The sequence below is a fragment of the Myotis myotis genome, unplaced genomic scaffold (genome assembly GCF_014108235.1).
Source record: "Myotis myotis isolate mMyoMyo1 unplaced genomic scaffold, mMyoMyo1.p scaffold_m19_p_14, whole genome shotgun sequence".
In the NCBI taxonomy this organism is placed as follows: domain Eukaryota; kingdom Metazoa; phylum Chordata; class Mammalia; order Chiroptera; family Vespertilionidae; genus Myotis; species Myotis myotis.
The window spans coordinates 10,439,830-10,456,619 of record NW_023416318.1 but is presented as its reverse complement, the minus strand read 5'-3'; the positions used below and the strand labels follow the sequence as shown (position 1 = coordinate 10,456,619).

The 16,790-nt window shown below is 49.8% G+C and overlaps 1 protein-coding gene across 1 annotated transcript in view; it reads right to left on the bottom strand.

Annotated features, from left to right (window-relative positions):
• Positions 1 to 2,241: 2,241 nt before the first annotated feature.
• The window catches only part of SLC4A5 (solute carrier family 4 member 5), a 62,836-nt gene continuing 48,287 nt past the window's right edge, over positions 2,242 to 16,790 (bottom strand). Inside the window, exons 17-25 of the mRNA XM_036334077.1 lie at positions 16,660 to 16,773; positions 15,394 to 15,555; positions 14,205 to 14,383; positions 12,941 to 13,013; positions 10,601 to 10,669; positions 9,566 to 9,739; positions 8,058 to 8,213; positions 5,268 to 5,335; positions 2,242 to 2,849 (exon numbers count right to left, since the gene is read on the bottom strand). Of these exons, the coding sequence (XP_036189970.1) occupies positions 2,684 to 2,849; positions 5,268 to 5,335; positions 8,058 to 8,213; positions 9,566 to 9,739; positions 10,601 to 10,669; positions 12,941 to 13,013; positions 14,205 to 14,383; positions 15,394 to 15,555; positions 16,660 to 16,773 (1,161 nt within the window). The 3' untranslated portion in view covers positions 2,242 to 2,683. The remainder of the gene's footprint in view (positions 2,850 to 5,267; positions 5,336 to 8,057; positions 8,214 to 9,565; positions 9,740 to 10,600; positions 10,670 to 12,940; positions 13,014 to 14,204; positions 14,384 to 15,393; positions 15,556 to 16,659; positions 16,774 to 16,790) is intronic.

Sequence of the window (16,790 nt, the reverse complement as noted above, 5' to 3'; positions counted from 1 at the left end):
CTAACTGCTACTGTATTGTCTTAGTTGTGACCTAACCATAGTTAAGTTTTCTCATTGGATGTAATTGATCTAGCTATTTCTATAAGTGGTAACACCCACTCCTGTGCCTTAAACAAAGTGGTTTAAAGAGCTGTGGAGAAACCAGCCTAGTCCATTTAATCTTACATCCAACAGGTGTGCCAAGCCAGGATCTTAATCGGTAAGATTCATTTAAGTGGTTAATGTTGTTCTGAGTATTTTCTAAACCATGCATTCAGTTTACACATTGTTCAGTTTACGAAGAACTTGATGTGCTTCCCAAGTTTCTTCTCTCTCTCTCTCTCTCTCTCTCTCTCTCTCTCTCTCTCTCTCTGTGAATTTTTGTAATTGATGACAGATTGGAAGGTATTGCACATTTGGAGGCTAGGATAGGTCCCACCAGGACTGGGAATTCTGGCCCTTGCGCAGGCAGAAGCAGCTCCTGCTCCAGGCAGCTTGAGGCAGACGGAGAAAGGAGAACAATGGGGAGTTGACCTATTCCCTCCTGTTCCTCTGCCAGCTGCCTTTATTCTTTTGATGATTTTCTGGAGATGAAAGAAGATGCTAGTTTGTTAGAGATGTTTTTTGTAAGTGAGTAGCTAGTGTCCATAAGTCATGCCTGCTGACTCACCTACATTATTAAACATGGAGCAAGAGGAGCAGACAGGATTACATTTTATTGAACTGCAGTTACAAGCGGAAAAATGTACTGACCTGCATGGAGAAGTAACATGTCAGCCTGTTAAAAGCTATCAACATTAAAATGTTCATGTATATACAACATATAAATGACATATGAGGTGAAAATTACAGTGATCAGAACAAAAAAATTAACATTGTGGTTTTTCAGTTTGTTTGATGAATCAAGCACATTTACTCCTGAATCCATAACATTTCTACAGTTCAATTTGGACGAAGTGCTATTGAAAATCAGCCAAGTTTTAACAGTGAAATGTTAAGGGTAGGTTGTTAGCTCCCCCAGGATAGGAACAGATAAAGAATTTATACTTAAACTCAGGTAATGGTTCTAGATTAGTGAGCAGCTAAGTAATTCAGCTGCTATCAGAAGTAACAGAGGTTTAGAGCTTTACCTCTTGGCAGTATCCCGTGGAAGGGAGCTGAGACTTTAATAAACAATTGAAAGCTTTCTGTGGACCAGTCACTGTACTAGGCTTTAGGAATTACAGAGACATTGAACTGTTCTGTTGACTCAAGCTGTCAACAATTGTGTCATTTGTCTAAAAAATACACTTGATCTTAGCCAAAAGGCCGAGAAGCGATTTTTTGTCTAAAAAATAGGAAGGAGTAAAGAAAAAGCACCTGCATTTGTCATCTTGAATAAATGTAGTAACAAATCAAAGTGATTTACTCAAGATCCAAATTCCAGTTGTTTTATGTCAGATGCATTGTGGCTGTTAGGCACATAGTAGTAGTTAAATGAAAACATGGTTGGTGTTTGCTAAACATGGATTAAAGATAAAGACTGATCTTGTTCCTTGAGGAAAGGATTTGCTTCATTAACAATGGGTTTCAATCCACCCAACTTGCTTCGAATCATTCCTTTAAAGCATTAGTTTCATATTACAAAGTTATACTCTTCCAAAATTTGACATCAGCTCTGCCTAACTGCAATGTTCATTCGAATGGGAGTTTGACTTTGGGAATCAGGAAGGTCCTACCTACAAGTCCAGAAATTTGATTCTGGGCATGAAAAACCAGTGATGTTCATTCAAAGGATCATTGTGTTGATTTAACGTGGTTTGAGGTTTTACTCTAACAAGAACTTCTATTTTAAAAATATTTATGCACTCAAATCTGTTGGTTCTTTCATTAACAGACCTTTCAGTCACACTTCTGTGCTGGAGCAAGGCCCATAATGCAGACAGTTCAAGCTTTTGTATGATCCTTAGCAAATGGAATGAGATGGAGTGGAAAGATAGGACTTTTAAGTGTTTCCTAATATGCAAAATTGCAAGATGAATTTTTCAGCCTTACTCTACCGAAGTGCGGATATTTTGATAGTTCTTTCAAAATCATCTAGACACTTTAAAATCTAACCTTTAAAAAAATTCTCGCCGAAACCGGTTTGGCTCAGTGGATAGAGCATCGGCCTGTGGACTGAAAGGTCTCAGGTTCGATTCCGGTCAAGGGCATGTACCTGGGTTGCGGGCATATCCCCAGTGGGAGATGTGCAGGAGGCAGCTGATCGATGTTTCTCTCTCATCGATGTTTCTAACTCTCTATCTCTCTCCCTTCCTCTCTGTAAAAAATCAATAAAATATATTAAAAAAAAAAAATTCTCAACTGTTAATTTATTTTCAATAAAAATGGACTATTGCACCTTTAACCACAGTTTTGGGAGGTAAGCATTTTCTTTTTTTTAATTTCAAAAGAAATGTTATAATTTCTATGCTGACCTGTATTTTAAAATAATGTATAACATATTGCTTTCGTTGTTGCATAACTACAAAGGAAGGGGAGATTTTGCACCTAAGTAGTACTTTTCATTGACGGATTCCCAGTTTTTCATCAACTGGAATAATGACTCTGTTTGATAAATACGGAAACGGGCTCCGAGAAGTTCAGGGTTGTGGCCCAGACCCTCACGATGAAGACTAAACCATGCCCTCCCTCTCTGCCCCCTCTCTGGGGACGCTGTGGCCTCCTAGAGGGAGGTCTCGCCGACAGCGTCTCTTCCGTACATGTCCATGTCTGTGAAGTCACAGTCTGACTCCATCTCTATCTTCACCTGTGGCACCATGAACACTGGCCTCTGAGAGTAGTTGAAAGCAGGTGAAGCTGGACAGGAAATTTTGAAGTGCAAGGTGATGCTGAACGAGAAAAAGGGGAGCATGGTTTATCTAGTGTTGGGTGTTTGTCGTGCGATCCCCCAGAGCAGGGCTCTAATGCAAGTAGTTCTGTCTTTTCTTATGAAATCTGAACACATCACAGCAACTAGCAGTATCCTATCTGTTTGGCCTTCAGCTGTAGACATTACTATTCTTGCCCTGTTTCAACCTATTCATATTGCTGCCAAAGTGAACTGACTGGATCACAAATCTGTCTGTGGTTCCCCACTTACATTTTTCCGTGGTTTTCCAGTTCAAAACGTAGCATCCGAGCACCTTAGCACACGGGCTCCTGTGCTCACCTCCTGCTTACTTGTAGTTTGACGGCTCCATCCTTCCCTGCGTTCTTTGGCCTGAGTGTGTGTGTGTGTGTTTTCAGATGGCATTTCTGGTCTGTTCTTGTGCCTGGAATGCCCTTTTTTCTCTTTTCCTCACTCTGTCTCTACTGCAGTGGTTCTCAGCCTTGGCTGCACATTAGAATCACCTGGGAATCTTTTTAAAATCCTGATTTCTGGGCCTCATCCTCCAGAAATTCTGTTTCTTTGTTACTAATGTTGTGGCCTCACCCCATAACAAAGAAACAGAATTTCTGGAGGCTGAGGCCCAGAAATCAGGATTTTAAAAAGATTCCCAGGTGATTCTAATGTGCAGCCAAGGCTGAGAACCACTGCTCTAGTGGCTAGTGGACTCCTGTGTATCTTTCCCAGGTGCTCCAGGTAAGGCAAATCGGCCCTTACACCGTTACTCCATTGTTCTTGGCACAAGGTGCTGGGTGTCCCTGTCCACATGCCTTTCTGTATCCCCAGGGCGTAAGCATCCTGCCTGGTAGCTTATGATGCTAACCTTTGTTAAATTAGATCATGTTGCTGAGCCTTTTTCTTCATTGAAACAGAATCCTCGCCGAGACCGGTTTGGCTCAGTGGATAGAGCGTCGGCCTGCGGACTGAAGGGTCCCAGGTTCGATTCCGGTCAAGGGCATGTACCTTGGTTGCGGGCACATCCTCAGTGGGGAGTGTGCAGGAGGCAGCTGGTCGATGTTTCTCTCTCATCGATGTTTCTAACTCTCTATCTCTCTCCTTTCCTCTCTGTAAAAACTCAATAAAATATATATATATAAAAAAAAGAATCCTGCTACTTGGTGGTCTCTGCCTTCACAGATGCGGTAAAACACCCGTGTAGTTGGGAGGTGCCACTGCCAGTTACCAAATCTGTCCCATGCTTTGTATAACTTAACAGGGTTTTTGAAATGCCCTATCTTGGTCCAAATTTTCTCTCCACTGACTGAACTCGGGGCAATTAGAGATTCAATTTAGTGTAGGCTAAAGTGAAAGCAAATCAGGGTGGACCGATTGCTCTTCTAACACGTTTATATATAAAGGTCAGTGGCCAAGGGTAGAAGAGCCTGGGTTGGGGAGGTGGGGTGAGACGGCAGGCGGAGATGTACTTGGGCATGTGACACTCCTGGGCTGGAACAGCCCTGGACCAGCCGCTGAGGGAGGCCAGTCCTGGTGACGTGTCTTTCAGCTGGGCATGTGATAGCAGTTCTGACTTACAGCTCAGAAGATCACGTATGTGTTTCTTAAACCCCTTGAGAGAATGCCATGTGAGTGGGGGGTTATCTGCCTCCAGACTGGGTAGCCTGTGCCTTCCCTGTTTGACCCAGTACCGAGGGATTTCTGCCCAGGTTAGGGCACAGTGTAAGAGTGGGACTGGCCCTGCCAGCTTCCCTAGTAATAGCCGAGGCCGACTCGCCTGCCTCTGAATTGTTCTTTTCCACGTTTGAGCCTCTTTGTTTTCAGCCATCAAGTAGCCCGGCTTTCTGCACGGGTGGCTCTCATTGAGATCAGGTAGGAGCCGCCTTGTTGGCCTGGGGCTCCTGGAAACCAGGTCTTGAATACTTTCTGGACTGTTCCTGTCTCCACCTGCTCTTTGGTATTTAGTTAGCTTTCCTTGATACCCTCTCTGACCTGCTAATTAACCATGCTGTTATTTGATTGCACAGCGTATTAGGTTACCCGATACTTGGACCCTTAGAGTTCCCTTAGCCTGGCTGTCCATAATAGACAGTACTTAAGCCATATCTGGTTTTCCTCTGTGTTGTTTTCTATTTTTCAGTATTTACTTTCCATTTTCGTTTTACCTAATATTTTATAATAATTTCCTCTTGTAAAATTGAATACCTTTGTGTGTTGTAATCATGTTTTTATGTCAATAAGAGGACAAATTTGTTACTGGACACCCAACGATCAGGACTGTCGGCCTTTCTCTCCTCGGTGGACCACAAAACAAAGGCCTTTTACTGAGGCACTGGCTAGGCTGGGAGATCCTAGTCCCTCAACCTTCCTGGCCATCGTTTAGTTTCTTATCCAACACCCGAGGAGTACACTTTATGGCTATTACCTTCGATCAGGTTCTGAGTCACTGAAGGAAGAATCAGAATGAGTAACTCCAGCTGGAGGATCGTTTTCCTGGCAGGGAAATTAAAATGTCAGATGTGGAGCAGGTTTGAGGACTCCCCTGGAGGAGATCCTTTTTCCAGTGCTTCCCTTACCCATTTCGTCTCCTTTCTATTCTCTGGCCCCATGGCCAACACTGCACAAGAGGGATACAGGGCCCTCGCTAGGATGGGTGGGTTAGTTATTCCTTCATTAGAAGGCCCAGCCAGGTTAGGTGGGTGGGAGGTATGGGGAGGGCCAGGGAAGAGTGAGAAAGGGTGATAGAATCATACAAATAGGAAGTGGGGAAACAGAAAGTCGAAGTATCTCTGATGGAGGGTGTGATGGGAAGCTCTTGAGGGGGCTGGCAGGACCCTAACCTGGTCTTTGAGGAAAGTGGCAAGCTCTATATTAGGAGCAACAGGGTCTGGACTCGGGTTGGGATCTCAAGCTGTCTTGTCTCAATGACAGGACTGTCTGCCAATAGGGAGCTGAGGCTGGGAGCAGGTAAAGGCAGCAACAATCCCCCAGGATCTTCATGAGCAACGCATATCCCTCCCAGGAAGCCTCCCTTTCAGCGGGTGGAAGATGCAATTTGTACAGAATCAGCCCAACTACTGTGACCTAAGTTATACTCCAAATGCGATGCTACCTGTTTTGCTAAAGGACAACTCACTGGGCCAGCGTGGCTCAGTGGGTGAGCATCAGCCTAGGAACCAGGAGGTCACGTTTTGGTTCCCAGTCAGGACACATGCCTGGGTTGTGGATTCAATCCCCCCCACCCCAACCCCCACCCATCACCACCACCCTGTGTGGGGCATGTAGGAGGCAGCCGGTGAATGATTCTGATGTTTCTATCTCTCTCCCTTCTTCTCTGAAATCAATAAAAATATATTAAATATGTAAAATAAAGGACAACTCAGTTTGATTTGAGCTCTCAATCATCTCAGCAATCACCAAGAAACGGCCTGCCTAGCACAGTGGTCCTCTACCATCTAAGACCACCAGATTCCCTGAACTAGAGGTGGAAGTTCCTTGAAGCGGAGGGTTAGTAAGGAGGAGAGAGACACCACGTGTTTTACTTACTGGAAGTGCAGTGGATACCATTTTGGGGATCTGTTTGGACACTTTCCATGGGAATCTTTATAACGGAGGGAGGAGGGAACTGGGGCTGGAGAGAAACAGTGGGAAAAGCTGATGAACACCAACACAACAGCGCTGCCTTTCTGGCCCAAATGGGAAAACATGCATCCACAGTGTGCAAAGTGCCATCCTCGCCGCCAGGTGTGTGTGAAATGAATTTGTGTAAATTGAATCCTGTTTTTTCATTGAATATATCATGTAATCCAGAGATTTTCCCCCAACCCTGGAATAGTCCGGGGCACATGGTAGCCATTCAAGTATTTATTGAATGAATCTGAAAGAATAGTATTTGTCTTTAAAAGGCACTTTGACTTGGTTTCCTTGTTCTTAGAACCTATCTTTGGAAATTGTCTAAACCATCAACGAAAAACATGAGTGAATGATGGGCCTCTTTCCTTCCTGGATGAGGATAGTAATTGAGGACCAGGGGAGGTTAGGGCCCTCACTTCCATCAGAAGGTTGTTGAATCAACACCAATCAGTCAGCAAGGATTTACCTAAGAAGAGTTTTGACCTGCAAAAGGCAAGATCACTAGGAGAACAATACAAGGATGATGCAGGGATGTGGTTTTGGGTCAAACTGGGAGAAGGGTAGCCAGGCCTGGTATTAGGAGATGTCATGGGCAGCTTGGTATACTGGAAAGACCAGATGCAAAGTCAGGAGTGACTGTCTTAATTCCCTCTAAGGTATTTAGCTCTATGTCCATCTTGGGTGAATCACTTCCCTTTGGGGGACAGTTACATCATCTGTAATGAGCACTTGAACTAGACGATCTTTCTCCCTAGCATTTTGTGACTTACTGTAAGTTCTGGACTGGCTTCTTGTCTGTTGACTCCCTAAGTGTTTGGGGGGTGGGATGGGAGGAGAATGGGAAAAGGGAGGAGTAGTCAGGGCAACCCAGTGGTTGTGGGCATCTGGGGAAGGGAGCCATTCTCAGTGAGGACTGGGCCTCTTCCCCACCTCCCGCCCTGACACCCTAGGGGCAGGACTGAGCAAACCTTGTCCCCAGTCCTCCTGTCTGTCCCGGAGTCCAGTCTCCCAGTGAGCTCCCATCGGAACCGCCCCACCCCTGCCACCCGCTCCATTCTTTGGAGTTCAGTCCTTACAGACGCTGTGATGGTGCCAGGCTTTGCCCTGTTCCCTTAGGGCAGTGGTCGGCAAACTGCGGCTCCCGAGCCACATGCGGCTCTTTGGCCCCTTGAGTGTGGCTCTTCCACAAAATACCAACTTCTGCACAAGGGCCATGAAGTTTCAATCGCACTGTACATGCACGCCCGCACGTGGTATTTTGGGGAAGAGCCACACTCAAAGGGCCAAAGAGCCGCATGTGGCTCACGAGCCACAGTTTGCTGGCCTCTGCCTTAGGGGACTGCACTGCTATTGATAATGGCCAACGTTTCCCTGGGTGGGGGCTCCTTCACCCCGGCCCACCCTGAGGACAGTCACAGAAACAGACAAGCTCTCAGCCCCCAGACTAAGATTAGCAGAAGCCTCGGCCCATCCTGGACTGGGTCGCTGCAGGCCGCCTGGGAAGCCACCCCATCCCGGCCCCGGCTGACGTGGAGGGAGCCTCTCAATCTCCCCCCCAGGCCCAGCCTCACATCCTCCCCACCTCCTTGTCACTGTCCTCATGGGCCCCTTTCCTTCTCTTTTTCTTCTTATTTGTCTCCTTTTTCTCCTTCTCTGGGAGGATGTTGTCGATCCAGGCCAGATCGTGCTGGGAGAAGACGAGGTCCAGCAGCCTTCGGACAATGATGAGGCCCAGGATCTGCAATGGGAGTTGGGAGAAAATGGAAGGCTCAGGTCCCCAAACTTGGGCACAGTCGTTCCCCCTCAGCAGCCATGTTCAAGGATGTTTTCTGGTCAATGTCTTTGGAGCCATCTCAAAGCTCCCACAACCATTATTCACCAGCTGCCCACCTTGGACCCTGCCTGGCTTTCCCCAGTGGCAATGCCTACCCGGAACCCATAGGGACAGAGCCTGAGATGGCTGAAGTGGGGAGCCAGGTGGCAGCCATGGTCGGAGAACTACAGTTATTCTTTAAATTGGTGGTCCTCAAACTTAAGCTTGCATCAAATCACACACTGCTGGGTGCTGGGGGACACTAACGAAAATCACTTAGGTGGAGCCCCCAGGAGGACACATTCAAATCCTACTCCTGTCCTCCCTCTGCCCCGGCTCCAGCCCTGCAGGCTTTGGGGCCCACCCGGGCCTGGGGCCACTTCCCTGTGATGGGCTGATCTAGGAGCCAGAGGCAACATGCTTTTGGCTTTTTTCTTCTTTTTATTTCTTATTTTGGAATACTTTTAAACTTACATAAAATTTGCCAAAATAGTCACAGAACTCTAATGTCCTTTCCCCAAATGTCCTGTTAATGACATTGGACTCTGAAGTTCTTTATCTCTGATTCTAGCTCTTCCCACTCCCCAGTTAGCTTCTCAAATTCAGTTAGTTTGAATGATGAAAGGGTTTCTTGCTTTTTTTTTTATTCCTTACCTGAGGATAACTTTCTATTGAGTTTTAGAGAGAGTAGAAAAGAGAGGGAAAGACAGAGAGAAATATCAATGTGAGAGAAACACATCGATTGGTTGCCCCCTGCACAGGTCCAACCAGGGCCCAGGCTGGGGAGGGTCCGGCAACCGAGATGCATGCCCTTGACTGGAATCAAACCCGGGTCCCTTCGGTCCACAGGCCAAAGCTCTATCCACTGAGCCAAACCAGCCAGGGCAAAAGGGTATCTATTTAGCAAGATCTACTTCTGCACTTGGTTTGAATGTCAGCCGTGGGGACCTTAGTCTCATTGTCACACTTGCCCAGCTTCGCCATCCTGCCCCAGCTTCGCCATCCTGCCCCAGCGCAGGGGCGGTTGGGTGGCGTTTGCACTCTCGCTGAGCTTTGCCACCTGAGTGGAGTGGAGGTGGGAGTGCGAATGGTCACTGCAGGGTCTGACCACCGCACAGACCACCTTCGCTGCCCTCTCTGCCACCTGCCCCGCCCCACCTGGCCTGGATTCACAGCTCCAGTCTTGTTCTGTGCCTGCCTGACCAGTCAGGCCATCAGGGAGGAGAAAGCGAGAGTGGACCTCCAACGGGAGGGGAAGCTGGTCCCACCGCACTTACCATGACCGGGAAGATGATGGCGGCCACCGTGGACTTGAGGATCCAGAGCACGGCCAGGCAGAGGATCTGCACCAGAGTGAAGAGATGGATCCGGCGCAGGGGCACGTGCCGCAGGAAGGCGTGGTCCGGCTGGTGCTTGGCCGGCATCAGGAAGAGCTTGCAGCGTTCCCAGAACTGGCGAGGAGGCAGAGGCTCAGCCAGCAGGGGGGGCCGGGAGCCCTGCTGGGGGCTTGGGGTGGGGGACGCGGGGCTGCAGTGGGGCCTCATAGAAGGGAGCCCTTGGCCAGGCGTTAAGGACGCACAGAGAGAACTGGAAGTATAGGAGGACATACAGCGAGATCTTGCACAGCAAGAGCTCAGGGTAGGGCTTGGGCCTTGAGTGAGGGCTGGGCCCTGAAACTGGCCACAGATGAATACCGTCCACAGTCAAAGAAAATGCAACTTAATTGCAACACAAGTAATTCAAAACATCCTGGTATATCATGGTAAATAAAGAACAAGCCCGGCCTGTGTGGCTCAGTGGTTGAGCATCGACCTATGATCCAGGAGGTCAGGGTTCGATTCTCGGTCAGGGCACATGCCCAGCTTGCAGGCTCATCCCCAGTAGGGGGCGAGCAGTAGGCAACTGATTAATGATTTTCATCATTGATGTTTCTAGGTCTCTTGCCCGCTCCCTTCCTCTCTGAAATCAATACAAATATATTTTAAAAAAGAATGAAACGAAGTGTGTTCTTCTGCCAGAGTTGCCCTAGAGAAGTCAGAGGTGTAGCGAGATGCTCCCTGGAGTCAGCCCACCTGGGTTTTGAATCCTGGGCCTCAGTTTCCTCATCTATAAAGTCGGCATCGGAGGGCCTACCTACACAGATTTAATGATATCACACCTATGAAGTGCCCGGTACAGTTATTTACTTGGCACATAGTAAATGGTAGTCTTATTATTATCATTATTATTTCATTGAACTGGGAAAGCGAGCACTTGGGGTCTTGGTGACATGGACCCAGGCTTGGAGCGCTGACCCCACGGGGAGGCCTTACCTGGATGCCATTCAGGGAGGCCACGCCCATGTAGAGGAAGACTCCGTACAGCACAGGCATGGGGATGTACTGAAACGAGAGAGGGGAGCAGAGAGGCTGTGGGCTGCCCCGTTCTGCATGGAAGTGTCTGCCGGTCACAGAGGCAGCCTGCCTGCCCCAGCTTCCCCCAGGCGGGAGGAGCTGGGTGGCTGGAGGACCTGAGGGTCTGAGAGCAGGTCTGGGGCTCTTCTGCCGCCTTCTCTAGCTGGGTGGCCCGTCCGGTGTGCAGTGCTCCCCCAGCCTGGCCCCCAGCTTTGGGCCCTGGAGAGCCATGTGGTCTGAAGACGTAGCTTCTGGAACATGGGAAAGCTCCATAGAAAGCCCCCTGCTTATTCCTGTCTGTCCCTTCCCACCTCAAGTCCCCACTGAGGGCCCAAAGCTGGGCTGCTCAGCTTGTAGGGAGCTGGGGGCCTTTAGTGAGAGACCTACACCAGCAGGAAGTACCTGCTGACTAACAAAATCCATGCATCACACACAATCATATGAAGAAAACAAGAAGAGCCCGGCTGACATGGCTCGGTAGTTGAGCGTCCGTCCACCTATGAACCAGGAGGTCACGGTTTGATTCCCGGTTGGGGCACATGCCCGAGTTGTGGGCTCGATCCCTAGTCGGGGGCCTGCAGGAGGCAGCCAATCCATGATTCTCTCTCATCATGGATGTTTCTAGCTCTCTCTCCCTCTCCCTTCCTCTCTGAAATCAACAAAAAGATATTTTTTAAAAAAAGAGCCCTGACTGGTTTGGCTCAGAGGATAGAGCATCGGCCTGCGGACTCAAGGGTCCCGGGTTCGATTCCGGTCAAGGGCATGTACCTTGGTTACGGGCACATCCCCAGTGGGGAGTGTGCAGGAGGCAGCTGATCGATGTTTCTCTCTCATCGATGTTTCTAGCTCTCTGTCCCTCTCCCTTCCTCTCTGTGAAGAATCAATAAAATATATATAAAAAAATAAAAAAATAAAGAAACAAGAAGAAAAACAATGTACATGCCAACCACCACTATTCACCAACTCCCCACTAGTGCTCACAGGTAGAGTGCTTACTTTTTCAACAATGGGATCATATCACTGGACTGTCCTGCAGTCATCATTATGACTCTTTGGGAGCCTTTTGAGGTATTTCTCCACGGTCTCTCTAAGCTGTGTTTCTACTTTCCTTTCACTTTAGCTGCACGTGCGGCTCGCCACCATGAACCAGGCTGCTCTGCTTCACTCCTGGGGCTCTTGTGTTGGAGCATGTGACGTGGGAGAACCACAGTGCCATGCCCAATGGTCAGATACTATTTCAGCAGGTCAATGAATCTAACCAAACAAACGTCCTCTCTTTTAAAAGAAATTAGACTGTGTTCATTTTTTGAACATAAAGCATGGCTTGGACCCATATGCTGTAAACCTAAGAGATTTGAGCTGAAAGAAAGGAAATGTGGGGCCATGGCATCCTTCTGTTTGTAGTACACGGCCTGGGAGATGTTTGCCGAATTATGAAACAAGGTAAAAATGCAAAGGAACAACACCAGTTCTCAAGCTAGAAATACTTTCCATGGCAAAGGAATCCATCAACATCGTGGCTCTTCCGTTTTTGTTTTTCACACCGTCACCCTGAAGGAGTCGTTCTGAGGTATGCACAGGGGGAAATATCTGCATAAATGGGGGCAGCTACAACCAAGATGAACTCAAGACAGCAAAGTCTTTGAGGGCCGTGATTATGGGAAAGGGCCGCTGATAGGTGTTATGGGAGGAACCGTGTCCCCAGAATTCATGTGAAGTCCTAACCCCCAGGATCTCAGAGTGAGGACACACTCCGAAGGGACTCCCGTTGGGTTTCGTCTCTTCCAGCTGCTCTGGAGGGACACGAGCAAGAGGAGCTCCAGGCTGAGTTGGAAAAGTCACTTGTGTGCCCAATACGTGCGAGACAGAAACGCAGGAAACAGGCCCCACGAACACGTAGAGAAGCCTCCCTGCAAGTTTTAAAGCAAGGAGGCCTCTCGTGAGCCATAAACACAGCAACATGGACACACACCAGCTCAGGAGGCTCTGATCTAAGCGGTGGACCTTGGCAGAACTTTCTGAGGGAAGCGTTTCACAGAAAGGTGAGGTGGACCCTGGGCGGGGTGGGTAGAACAGCGAGGCCGACTGCTGCTGCTGCTGATACAATTTTCCAGAAAGCAATGATGATGATGAAACATCTCTTAGGCCTAATAGAATCCTGCCTTTTAGGGGCCATGTGGGACCCTGCCCCACCTTTGGGGCATCAGGCCAGTGGTTTCCCAGGCAGACGGGGTCCTGGGGGAGGGTGCAGGGCCTCACCTTCAGGATAGGAGCCAGGAAGACGGAGATTCCCGTCAGGATGAAGACGATGGTGCCGGTCACTCTCTGTTCCCTGGCAGAGAAGAGCACATGGTCAGGTAGACTGGGAGATGCTCCATGACCATTCCATGACCCTCTGTGGGCACCTCAAGGTTATGGCCAAGGCCCTGGCCTCTGCCTTGTCCCCCCATTCCAGAGAGTAAGCCTGCTGCTCAAGGCCCAGCTGAACACACACACGAGGAGAGGGAGCCCGACAGAGGGGAGGGTATTCTGTAGGGGTGTTTGGGAGGTTGTCCAGTGCAGTGATTAATAGTGGGGGTGCTTGAACCAGACAGACTTAGGCGGGCTCTGCCGCTTACTAGTTGTGTGGCATCAGGGCCCTAAATGTCTTCACCTCAGTAAAAGAGAGATAATGGCACCACCTGGGGGCTGGTTGTTGTGAGAATGAAATGGGATATAAAGTGCTTATTACCCCTGCCCTTTGACTACAATAAGATCCCACATTTGTAGGGCACACTAATGAGGACTGGGGGGAGGGGGCCTGGCTGCTGGCGAAGCAGGTGTGACCGATGGGGGGGAGAGCAGGTGGGTGTTCCCGTGTGCCCAGGTCCAGACATGCCGCAGGTGGGAGCTGGGGGCTCTGGGCCCAGCTGTCTGAGGGGCAGAATGGGCAAGTGGGGTCTCCTGGGGCAGTGGGGAAAGGTCTGAGGACAGCCACTTCTGAGAAGGCCAGTGTGTGGGGTGGGCTCACCCCGGAGAACCTCAGAGGGGGAAGGTGTGCTTCTGTGTCTGAAACAGATCAGGGACCTGGCATGGGCATGAGAGGAACAGAGGTGGCAGGCCACAGCCCAGGAGTGGGGGCGGTCCGAAAGGCTCTCTGAGGGAATGGAGATCGAGCAGGACCCAAGCCCACAGGAGGGCTTTGAGGGACAGTGAGGGCAAGGTGTCTTAGAGAGGAGACAAAGGGACAGGTCAGACGTGGCCTGTGGGGCTCTTGAGGGGCCCATATAGGCGAGAGCTGAGAGTGTGGATACAGGCTATGGTGGTGCTTGGAATCCATTGAGACAAAAAGCATCACTCAGAACTGAATTTTCATCTCCCGCCCCCTCCCTTCAGGAATACCACTGCTCTCCATGTGGCTCCTGAGCTGTCAGAGCAGGGGCCCCTTTTGCCCAAATAACTTGATGGTAAAAGAAACCTGCTTCCCCTCCCCCAAACCGACCACTCCTGCTCAGGGGGTCCCCAGGCCCAGAGCCCCACCTACCTGACCCCCAGGAACTGGGGCTGCTCCCCTGGGGCACTGGTCTCCGTTTCCATCTTGAGGCTGTCGATGTGGGCAATGGAGATGACGGTGGCAGCCACGTACCAGGGGAGCCCCATGAAGGAGCACAGGGCCATAAGGATGCCCACCCAGAACAGGTCCAGGTGGTAGCCAGCAGCCTTCTGCAGGGGCAGGAGAGGAGAAGCTGTCTAGGAGCCTGTTGCTGACAGGGTGGGAGTGAGACAGAAATCTCCCCGAAGCAGTCATTTGGTGGAGCATGGTTCAGGGCTCCCCTTGACCTTCTAGAGCAGCGGTTCTCAACCTGTGGGTCGCAACCCCTTTGGGGGTTGAACGACCCTTTCACAGGGGTCGCCTAAGGCCATCGGAAAACACACATACAATTACATATTGTTTTTGTGATTAATCACTATGCTTTAATTATGTTCAATTTGTAACAATGAAATTGGGGGTCACCACAACATGAGGAACTGTATTAAAGGATCGCAGCATTAGGAAGGTTGAGAACCACTGTTCTAGAGGGAACACTGAGGGGCTGCCATCCTGCAGTGCTCAGGCCTCATCAGCCTCAGGGTTTGGTGAGCCAGGGAAGGGGCACAGGTGAGGGAGGAGAGGGGTGTTCAGACTTGAAGAGGCCCTGGGCTTGGGTCCTTGGGAAGAAGGGCTCCTATGAGTGGCCACAATGTCTCTGTAGTTCCTGAATGGGGGCCCTGGCTAGGACAGGCCCTAGACCAAACCTAGAGAGGTCCAGATTAGGGTGGGGGAGAGGGTAGCCTGAATCTCCCCAGACCCAGAGGCAGGGTGGGGAGCTGCAGAAACCAGAAGAGCTAAGGATGCTCCTCTACCTCATGGTTCTGGGTCAAAATCCCGTTAGGATCTGCTTTGACTCCCAAGGTCGCTGTCAGGAGGCACAGAGGTCTCTTTGGGAGAAGCAAGGTACCCAGTGGCCCACGCTGGACTTGGTCCTGGTCTTTGGATAAAGTCACTCTGGCCCTGGGGACTTATTGCATTTGCAGGTCACATTTCTCCCCCACACCAGAACTCAGTCTTCTGGCCTCATATATTGCTTCAGAAATGGCCCAGAATTTTGACAGATTCACCATCTGTCCCCTTAGTTCCTTCTGACTTTGTGTAATGAGGGAGGTTGTGCCCCTGCTCCTAGCTCCAGCCTTACCCTCAGCTTGTTTTCCTTCCGGTTGACGATGACAGCTGTGATCTGCTGGTCCATGAATATCAGGATTGTCACCAGCAGGGCGGGCAGGATGCTCGCTGGGTACACCCACCATGGGTTCTTCCCAAAAGGGGCCACGAACCAGCCTCGGTCTGCCCTTGTGGGCTAGTGGAGCAAAGAGAGAGGGCCCTTTCCTCTCTCCCTTGTCCCAGTGCACTTGCCACCCAGGGCCCCCCTCTCCCCGCCTTCCTGCTTCCACCTGGGGTTCCTTTCAAGTGCAATCTTTTCCCTTAAAGACATTGACACCTGCAACTTTAGGACAAAGAGAGCCAGAGGCAGACAGATTTGGGAAGGAAGGGGATCATTGTGGCAGCTGCCTGGGGTTGGTTAGAAAACAGGGGGGTGCACAGGCAGAGAGTGTTGGGAGGGAGCTTGCAGCCACCACTTAATTGCAAACTAAAAAGGTACAGAAATGAGGCCCAACAGGCAAGAATAAAGAATTTGATGGGCCCACTGCCTGATGCTCTCCTTCAAGTCACCTGTCTGGGGAGCATTACACAATTGTCTGTAAAACACTGAACATCAACGCATATTGAGAATAAGGGGTTATCTATGCTGTGGTTTATTTTTTGTTTTACTTAAGAGAAAGAAGTGCTTTGATTTTCAAGACCAACACCAGTTTTATGGGCTGCGCTTAAGCTCCCTAGGAGAACCTTGAAGTGATATTGTGAAGGTCAAGCCCTCAAAGAAGCCCTCAAAGTCAGGAAGGGCCAGTTCTGGAACCCGTACCTCCCAGCTCCATATAGAAGGAGGGTGCTCCTTGGGAGGTAGTGCGACTCAAGCTTAGCTACAAGCAATGGCACAAACTGTGGACTCTGGGGGGTTTGTGAAGCAGTGGTTCTCCTGATGCTGGTCTGGGACCACACTTTGAGAATCACTGTTCTAAAGGGTCATTTTCAACAGAACCCAGGCGACCAAGCTGCAGACTGCCAGGAGTCAGGGAATTGTAGGCCCTCAAGTGACAATCAAGGGCTTCAGCTAGATTCCATCACCTCCCACCCTGTGGCCACACAGTGGGGTTTCGTTGTGAATATGGCCCCAACCCGTCAGCTCAAAGGATCTCCCCTGAGCGGCTGTTCTGCACAGGAAGGGTGGAGCATGCACAGAGAGCCCGCAGGGTCACTGGGCTGAGAGTCCTGACAGTCGGATCAGTGTAGAGGGGACCAGATCTGCAGCCGGTGAGCAGCAGAGCTACTGCCCAGAGCAAACCTTGATGACACTGGGCACATGCAGCTTGGGGGTTTCCAGCCCGAAACAGGCATCGATTCCACAGAACAACAGGATGGAGAAGACAATGGAAAAGTCAGCTACCAGGGCCCGGATCTGCAGAAAGATGAGCA